Source organism: Montipora capricornis, chromosome 12 (assembly GCF_036669925.1).
Source record: "Montipora capricornis isolate CH-2021 chromosome 12, ASM3666992v2, whole genome shotgun sequence".
Taxonomy (NCBI): Eukaryota; Metazoa; Cnidaria; class Anthozoa; order Scleractinia; family Acroporidae; genus Montipora; species Montipora capricornis.
The window spans coordinates 17,274,340-17,284,339 of NC_090894.1; the positions used below are offsets into that span (position 1 = coordinate 17,274,340).

At 39.5% G+C, this 10,000-nt stretch overlaps 1 protein-coding gene across 2 annotated transcripts in view; it reads right to left on the reverse strand.

Annotated features, from left to right (window-relative positions):
- LOC138026019 (two pore calcium channel protein 1-like) overlaps nt 1–10,000 on the reverse strand; it is a 19,607-nt gene that overhangs the window by 4,574 nt on the left and 5,033 nt on the right. For both annotated transcript variants that reach the window (XM_068873190.1, XM_068873191.1), the window contains 8 exons: nt 9,652–9,770; nt 5,671–5,772; nt 4,423–4,549; nt 2,830–3,031; nt 1,945–2,089; nt 1,447–1,611; nt 1,291–1,355; nt 1–33 (listed from right to left, as the gene is read on the reverse strand). The exon at nt 1–33 is cut by the window's left edge and continues 49 nt beyond it. In XM_068873190.1, coding sequence (XP_068729291.1) covers nt 1–33; nt 1,291–1,355; nt 1,447–1,611; nt 1,945–2,089; nt 2,830–3,031; nt 4,423–4,549; nt 5,671–5,772; nt 9,652–9,770 — 958 coding nt within the window. The remainder of the gene's footprint in view (nt 34–1,290; nt 1,356–1,446; nt 1,612–1,944; nt 2,090–2,829; nt 3,032–4,422; nt 4,550–5,670; nt 5,773–9,651; nt 9,771–10,000) is intronic.

Below are 10,000 nucleotides of genomic sequence, written 5' to 3' on the forward strand. Positions count from 1 at the left end.
TGAGAAAATCCAACACACTTTGACTTGACTGCACTGAGAAACAACAAAAAAAAAAAACAACAATCAAACAGGGCAGAATCCATCGTAGATCACCGGTGAGTCAGTATTCACCAGGCTTACTTGTTCGAAGGGCGGATAGCGTTATCCACTTTTTGAACAACCGAGGCCAGCACTGTACTGACCGCCTCCCAAACAACGAGTGCGCACGTTAATCAATTTTCGAGTGCGTTTTCTTGAACTACAGCACAACTCCAAGGACGAACCCAAGTTCAAGTTCATGTTCAAATTCAAGTTTATTTTCAACAATTACTGATAAATTTTTACAATGAACGCTGTACACGTATGGCAATGCTAATCGAGGCGTACAGTGTAATCGCGTACATGGCACTAAACTTACTAGAAACAATATTAAGACAAAATAAAACCTCACAATACACATTGAGCCATTACAGAATAAACAGACTGAAGAAACGTTGCATAATTATAACAATATTTAACAATTATTCGCCGAAGGCGAAGTCATTATCGGTGAATATTCACCTCGACTTCGTCTCGGTGAATATTCACCGATAATCACTGAGCCTGAGGCGAATAATTGTTTTAGTATAAATACACAGGTGATTATTTCAAAAAAAGAGAAAAAAAAAACATTCCAACGCGAAATCATCTTCACTTACAGTGGCAAAACGACTACTGGCAGCCATTTTGTCCGTCGAGGTGATTATCGGCTGATAATCCGAGATAGCGAGCCAATGAGAGCGTGCGATTTTGTATAATCACCTGTGTATTTATACTAATATTAAATAGAGTGAATTAAAAAAAGAAATTAACAAAAAAAGAATAAATAAATAAATAAATAAATAAATAAATAAATAAATAGAATAGAATAAAACAGCAATATATGGTACAGTACTAATGATTATTCAGTTTTGTTATCAATCAGTAGGCATCAACATAAGCATCCTTAACTCCGAGTACTGTAAGCAGAAATTTCCTAATTCACTTTTTTGAATGCTTTTCTGTAAGCGCGCGCCAGTCAGGATGAAGAGTTTTGTTCCATAATCTTGTTCCAAAGTTTACAAAAGACTTCAACTGTAAGCTCAGTCACTTAAATTATTCGCAAATCCGTCCTTTATGAGCCCCTTCCTTGCCAAATTCATGAACACGCATAAGAGTTTTTTAAGAATATTCGCCGGGACTCTAAGAGACGTCAAGGCAAGGCTGCAATGACAGCAAAACTGAAATCAAAGCTGCGTATATAGTACTGCGATAAATATTCTTTTGACTTACACGATTCATATGAAGTCTCAATAATCAGAGCTAATGTTGCAGAAGTTATGACTAGAAAATCAAATCTGAAAATGTAATTAGAAAGAGAAATGATCAAGAAATGGTGGAAATACTAACAACAGAAGAAAATAATAAAAAAAAGAAGTTCATGTTTACATGTTCCAGTAACTGGAGAAGAATTCCTTGAATCCATAAGTGTACAACTTTAATGCAATTTCCAGGTTAAAAATTACCAAGAAAAAAACTTCTGCGTCATTTTGTTCCAGTGCGATAAAAATAGCGTTGGCAAAAATCACCAAGTCGAAAAAATACATGAAATACCTGAAAGTAAGAGAACAAGTTGAACGAATTAGAATGTTTTCAGCATTTAAAGTCTTGTCTCTTCGTTGAATCGTGGAGGCCAAAACCTTTTATTAGAGAGGTTTTTTTTAATTAATGCTGGATCTATTATGTCAAAGTTATAAGTTTAGTCCAAAACACAATAGAAACAAACAAACCCGTGCGGCAGGCGCTGAACGGTTAAATAATTACTTTTATGCCTCGGATTGGCTGAGAATTCAAGCGAGATTTAATTTGAAGAAAAACGGTGAAATTCCTTTGGACAATGAGTACAACATCGCTCTTTTATATAACGGAATAACCTTGTTAACTTACTTGTGACACACAAAAACTCTGATCTTGGCACTTATTCGTGAATTGTAGATTCGCGGCATAAACTTTTCAAAAAGATTGACTTGGTCCTTGACTTCAATTACTTTGACGTTGAGTACGTCGGCTACCATTAGGAAGTCTTTTTTACCTAAAAATTGACATTTAAAACATTTTGCAAATTGGAAAATTCAAATGAATGACTTCGCGTCACTGTCGAAGCCTGTTTACAGGAAGATTAGGGGGGAGGGGAGGGGGTAGGTAGGTGCCCAACCTTCGGGGGGGGGGGGGAGTAAAAGGAGCGCACCGTCGGCTTCCTGGGAGAATACCCTCGCTTTAGAGGGTAAGGAATTACCGACGTTAAATAAGGTTTACCTTTACCTTTACCCAAAATGCAAGTCCGGATGCCTTTAGGTCACCGTACCTGAAGGAATGGGAAATCCGCCAATCCGGGTCAACTCACCTTCCTGGGAAACTCAACCTCCCAAGCAAGCGTTTTGGGGACGCACTTACAGGTGCAGTGGTCTCCGCTTTGTTGTCTATCGACGTTCGATGGTTGGATAGGTAAATACTTGGAAAATTTATACCCTCAAGGTAATTTTAAATCCGACAGTAAAGAGAAACTTGGAAATACACAAAATGGCAGTCTGCTCGACTCATCATCTTCTTCAGGCAATCCGACTTAATCTGTAAGACTGTTTGTCGCGACGCACAACACAAATTTTCGTCTTGTTCCACATATCAATCTATATTTCACATACACTCGAACACGGTTTTTTAAAAATTGAACTACAAAACAGTGGGGACAAAAGAAAATTTATCTGGGAAGTGTTCAGTAAGATTGGAAAATTAACGATAAAAAAAGGTTGAAGACGTAAGAACCACTTATACCTATCTTTCCATCATTGTTATCATCAAGGACATGCCATAACAGAGCAACTCTTGCCGGACTCCATTTCGGACAAACTTCGTTCAGAAGTGTTTGCCATCTTTTTTCCGTGATCACCCATTTCTCATCACACCAAACTTTCAACACATCAAATGCCTGCTTCAGTTGTCGACGCTTTCGGTAAACTGATACACGAATTTCATTCTGAGGCACAAAACATAAAAAAAGGGAGAATGGAGAGGTAACCTCTCCTGAGCCTTCACAATGGTGCAATATCAAGATAAAGTCTTAAGCCCAGTCAAAATGTTCCGGCAGCCGGCTATTTGACCACCTACAGCGAAATATCTGCCGCTTACTTCACACTTGTCAGACTTGTATTCAGGACGATGTTGTTTCGAGCTGTTGTTCCTCACTGTAAATTACAAATTATACTTATAAAGTAGTATCATCTTTCTTACTATGTTGTCCCTTTAATCACTAGGTTTCGACTGCGTACTGCCAGCCTTCATCGTTTCTCAGGCTATAAGGTCCCTTCTAAACGTCTAGTTCAAATTGTAACTGAAAAATACATCACGTAACCCCGAGTCGCACACGACCGTTTCTGCCGCTCACGGTTGTTGCAAGTGCAAACAAAATGGCATCCAAACGATCTCGTGACGTTGGCGCAGGGACTCCGCAAATTTCTAAATTTTTTCGTACGGTATCGGGTATGTAGCCCCGGAAACGCATAGCTTTGCATTGAGATATGTTGCTCAAACGAATTGAAGAGTTTAATTGAAATCGATTGAAATTTTAATTTTTTCTCACTTTCACAGTTGAGTAGTACTTGCTTGTACTATAGTTATCCTTTTTTGCAATAATGCCTCTGGCGGAATATAACTTCAGTTTGAAAATTGAAGGTCTTGTGTGACTCATTATTACTGTTATCTTAATGATATCTAATAGGGGCTCAATTTACCCTAAAATGCACCATATGCAACCATTTGAAGCCAATATTTTCAAAAATTTCCGGGGAAGCATGGGAGCATGCCCCCCCGGGAGCCCCCAGGCATGCAAATCCTTTGGCCTCTGGCTTTACTCAAACACATTTTGACTGGGCGTATAGTGCGCGATTACAGGTTACAAAAAGAAACCTCTCCTCCCCCCACAACATCTCTAAGGACATGCAATTAATTCCTATCGAAAAAATATTTTCTAAAAGAGACTCGATCCGTAAGGCCAGGGAAGCTTTTTTAATTTCAAAAGGCAGGACAATTGATCCCAACGGTCTTAATATCCGCGAAGAAACGAATTAGATTTCAGTTTATTATTTAGAGTCAATTCCGTTATTTTTCCGTTACTCTTAGTATTTGAATTCAAATTCGTTGTAACTGCCATGTTTTCTCACATTTTTTCCAGTATTACGTCAACATCCATTTACTATATATATATGTGTACATAGAAGCAATTCAATGTTAACTCTCATTGTACCTGAAGAAGGCTGGTTTGGCCAGCCGAAATATAGTACATCACTAAAATCAAATCTACGTTGTATCGGCTCTTGCTTAAAATATTTAGTTTCACAAAAAGAAAGTTGAGTTCAGTTTAATGCGCACCTTTAAATGCCTGCGGTAGTTCTTGTATACAACAGCAAGAAAAATGCTGACGAATATGTACATGCAGACAACGATGAAAATAACGAAAAACAAACTAGACCATGGTTTGTCGTCATAGGCTGGCATCCTGTGGAAAAAGATTGAGACAAAACGTGGATCAACAAAATACTTGGACAACTGTGGCACATACCATTAAAGATCAATCAAGTTCACAGGTATGTTATTGGTAAAATAATCTTTACTTTTTGCTGGATGCAATTTAAATTGTAAGAAGTATATTTAACAATTATTCCATGAGCGCACGTTTGATATATGAGATGTTAAAAAGCCAACGAGGCGCGTAGCGCTGAGTTGGCTACAACCAGTCTCACATCCAACAACACATCCAATGGAATAATTGATTCATTTAAGCCTGGTTTACACTACAGACAATTTTCGGCACGGCTCGTGTGAAATTGGCACGGGTGCCTAAAAAGAGCTCGGCAAACTTTGTTTACACTACACCATTTTTACCCTATCAAAGATACCGTGCCAAAGTTTTTAAGCCCGGGCAAGTTTTCTTGTAGACATGCGCAGTTCAATTATAATCAAGAACGTCCGCGTGATTTTGGTGGAGAATGAGCAGCCATCTTGAAATATGCACAAAAAAACCGCTAGCCTATATGAATTAAGGCTCAAATTTGGCCCTTTAAAGTGTTTACACTACTTGTTCTATCCGAACCGTGCCCAGTTTTTCAGCACCCGTACCATTTTCACCCGTGCTCGGACTACCTAGCCGAAGGTCCCAGCACGGGTAAGAATTTTGGTTTGACACGGATGAAATTTGGTACTGACAGGTTGTTTACACTGCAAATTTTATCCGAGCCTAACCTTTTTTTTGGGACCCGTGCCAATTTCACCCGAGCCGTGCCAAAAAATTTCTGTAGTGTAAACCGGGCTTTAATTTTCATTAAATTCTGAACGCTTAGACACTTAAAAACTAAAGCCAATCAATTTCGAGCTTGGCAACACTTGACGCAATCAGTTTCCATATTAGGTCATACGGTTTATGTGCTGATAACCGAGATTGAATGAACCTATGAGAAAGCTAGAAACGTAATATCCTAGGTGGAAAATTTAATAAAAGTCAATTACACAATTATATGAATAAAGTTTAAAGAGTGTTCCATAACTTTTGTCTGAACTGAAAACCACACTATCTGTTATAAAAAAATCGCTCAAAGTTGTGTAGTTACGATTCTTACTCACATTACATCTGGGTTATTCGCAGTTGTGGTCAGAACATACAATCTAAAATAAACATCCCAAAAAATTGTAAAATAGGCCTTGCCATGAATGTCCTTTAATTTTCTGAAAAAAGAAATCACGGAAAAAAAATTAAAAATCGAATCTCGAGTGAAATGCACAAATAACATGCCCTAGCAAATTATGAGTTCTTGTCTCTTCCGGGAACAATGATAATGCTTATTAGTATTCATAAGTATATAGTTTGTGCTGTTTGTGGCGCTTTCCTTTTGAATAGAAAACCTGGTTTTTCCGGTGGTAAATCAAATGGAGCAGACTTTTCCACTGGGAAGTTATAAGAAAAAAGGAATACCTTCAGAGGTATTCCTCTTTTCCCGAAAAGAGCGGTTAATCGTTACTATCCAATCCAGGTTACTGTCAATCTTCAGGGGTGTCTTACCCAAGGAAACTATGTATCACTGGATAGCTAATAAAATGTAGTATTTGAAAATGCCTTTATCTTTCACGTTTTTTAAATTTCAGACAGCGAGCATAAGTGCTCAAACGCGAAACTGACTTTGTCTGCTCCGCTGAATTAATAACCCTTGCGTCAACAAGGACATCCAAATAAGCTGCACAATATCACTCAGAAGATAATAAGGAAAGAAAGGCTGTGACGTCGAAGTGCGTGGCGTGCATACCAAAAAAATATATTGGCCAACTTTACAATGGATATTCTCAAGAAACAATCTTAGAATGTGAAAAAAGCCTCACACACTTTGTTAGCTTGTCATCTCCAGTTTGTTTTCATGCCCGTGTTAACGCAAGCAGGGTTGTATATAAGAGCCGGCAGCCGGCGAAGTTCGCCGGCTTCTCTGTCAGGTTTCGCCGGCTACTTTCATTGTTTGAAGAGTCAAGACGTGTAGAGGAGATGATGTTTATGAGGTCTAAACTACTTGGGCTCAATACAAATAAAAATTTCCAGTGCCTATCTTTTCTGAAAACACATAAAAGACTTCTGACTCAAGGGCAGTTTAAAAGCGTTATGCTTGAGACTTTCGTTTTGAAAAAATCTTGCTGCGGTGGCGGGAAAGTAGGAACAATATGATTTGTTGTCCGCCATATTGGATTTCGATATCTTTAAACAGCCACCGATTGTATCTTACCGGAAGGAAAAATCACTCAAGGACGTTTTAGTCCGCGCAAAACTTCCTTTAATCACGCCGCAATCATAAAAAAACTTATAAACAAAGAAACACTTTCAAAAGGTTTGTTCTCAATCCAGAAGGAAATTTACATATGATGTTCTGCTAGCAACACGCTCAGCCTGCGTTCACGCATCTCTTACCACAACTCAACTGAGGAACAAAACTAGCCCCTGATCATTCACTAACCGCTCCTTCGTTTTCACTTCGAACCTTTCAGTTGATCATTTATAGCGAACGTAGAAGCTGAGGACTCGTAGACTTTATTTAAACACTTGAACGTAACGCTCCTCGGAGTTAAATCCTACTTGCCCGCGTAAGTGCTCGTCCTCTCAAGGGCATCTCTACGCTTCAACATGACAACGGATCTTTATCCAACGTCACTCTTGATCAACTCTCACTGCTTTACGGAACTCCTAAATACTTCGGAAAAAAAACTACATCACTCTTAAACCGCTCGAGTGATTTTACTGCAACCAAGTTCCGCAAGCATATTTTCCCGCTAATTACACAATGGAACGAATGTGTGTCATCTTCACACCTAAACAGGATCGAAACATCCTTTACGCCATTGGCCAATTAGTATCCTCCAATCAGCCTCTTTATTTAACAACCAATCAGAAGCCTTTGCTGGTCTAGTCCTTCAAAGTATGTGCCATGTTTACAAGTTGTCAAGTGGCAATATTTGCCAGGCTCGTTAGCTCCAGCAAAACCACCAAAAAGATACAAAAAATATCATTCAAATGTTTGATTATAGGGTTGTTTCATTGAAATGTCGCTTTGTCTTTACATGGTTTTCATAGTATAATTGCATCTTGATTCATCCCTCTAATGTCTGAGTTTCATGGCCCACAATGCCAGGAAATGCCTTTTCCGGCATTCAGTTTTCAAAAATTTTCCGGGGGAGCATGCCCCCTGACCCCCCTGAAAGCGATGGGCTAAAGCCCATCGTATGGGTCCGGAGGGCCCACAACCGTCTACTTTGCAAAAAAACTCCGGCTACTTAAAACCTTAAAGAAAACCCTGCGCAAGGGTTATTAATTCTGCTGAGCAGACAAAGTCAGTTTCGCGTTGGCGCGCTTGCGCTCGCTTTCTGATGTAAAAAACGTGATATTTAAAGGCATTTTTAAATACTACATTTTATTAGCTTTCCAGTGGTATATAGTTTCCTTGGGCTTCTTTAAAAACAACGTGAACAAGAGCGATTTTCCGAAAGACACCCCTGAAGAATGAGAAAGAAAAAAAGACTCCGCGTGCAAGTAATACGATCGTCCTGTTCCACTTTCATTGAGGGAAAATGTCCTGTTCCTTTTAACAGTGGTATCAGGAGTTTAAATAATGACCTTATAATTACTAGTCTGGACGTTCTAACCTCTTTAAGGCCTGGCCAAACGCCCGCACCATTTCAACGTGTTCATGTGCCCTTGGCGCGCAAGAAGTGGACCTAACGGGCATGCCCTAGCGCAACAATGTTGCGTGAACGTGGCCAAACGAGTACAACATCATGTAAAATCCAAAATGTTGAACGAAAAATTTTCCATTCAATCGGGAAGCGTCCTTGGCTAGATTACGCGCCCTCTATTTATTAACTTTGTCAGTCAAGCTGATAGAGCGCCACAACAGCTTGCGCCAATTACTGCAGCCCCTTTTCTTACCCTCCCAACCAACTACTCTTAGCGACAAGTGAGTGGGTTCTTTTACGTCCCACACGATTATGAACAATGACGGGCCTACGGTTTATCGTCCTTATCCGAGAAGATGGCAGCACTTTCTCCCCTCGAGTTTGGTTCGGCCGGAGTTGAACTCACGACCTCCTGCATGACAGCCCGGTGCTCAACCAACTGAGCCACCGGTGCGCGGTTTATTAACAGTGACTGATTGAGTGCTTGTATCAGGAGTTTAACTAATGACCTTGTAATTACTAGTCTGGACGTTCTAACCTCTTAAAGGCCTGGCCAAACGCCCGCAACATCTTGCAACATTGTTGCATAATGTTGAGACATGTGTTGAACGGGGGTGGCCAAACGCACGCAACATTTTTATCATTTTCAACGCAAAATGTCAATGTTCATGTGTCCCTGGCGCGCAAGAAATGGACCCAACGGGCATGCCCTAGCGCAACAATGTTGCGTGAACGTGGCCAAACGAGTACAACATCATGTAAAATCCAAAATGTTGAACGAAAAATTTGACCGTTTTCAAATTTGATCCAACATCATCCAACATGTTGCAACATATCGCAACACGGTGGCCAAACGTATGCAACATGTATCGCCGAACAATGTTGCAAGATATTGCGTTGAAATGTTGCGAGCGTTTGGCCAGGCCTTTTAATAAGCTACAAGTGATTCTTAGGAGCTGGATGATTATTAGCTTCAGGTGAAAACCCTCCTTGGCTATACTGACGTGAAATGCCTCAGCTATAGCAATATTTCTCGTTACGTCAGCCATTGTTATTAATATGCCAACCAGAAGCTATTTGGCTGTTGAAACAATGACTTCTTTTGTTACGTGGTTGGGAAATTTCAATTTCAAAAGAAATGTGACGTCAGCTTGAAAGAGAGGACAAAGATAAACGAAAGTGGATGATATGCTAATATCTTTCACATTCATTGCAACTTTGTTTTTGTCCTCTGCTGAATATTGATATCTTGAAAATGGCCTATTGAAAGTGATTGTAGTAATTAAGTAATTGTAGTACCGGCAATTAAGTGATTGTAATACATATCAGCGTTTAGCTCGTCTTAAAAAAGATCTCATTACCAACAAATTGATATACAAAAGTAACTAGGCATTTTACCTTTTTCCAAAAAGCTTCGTTCCAAGCAATGTAAACAGACAAATTATGAGTAGGAGAAGAATAAGAACATTTGCCATCTCTGGCAGTGTTTTCCTGATATTTCTGAAAGCTCTTCTTATCTAAGGGAAAGAAAATCAACAGTGACAGAAACAAACTATGTACTGGCAGGTAATAAATCTGTTTTCCATTAATAAGGAAAAGGCCAACTCTCCCGGATTATACAGGAGTCTTCCGGATTCAGAATGAATCTACCGGTCTCCCATAAGTCTGTTTACGAGCCAAGTGGCCAAGCAGAGCTGGAGCTTATTCCGGTTTCTGTGGCATGAAGCGACTAGGAGTATTTTTTTAC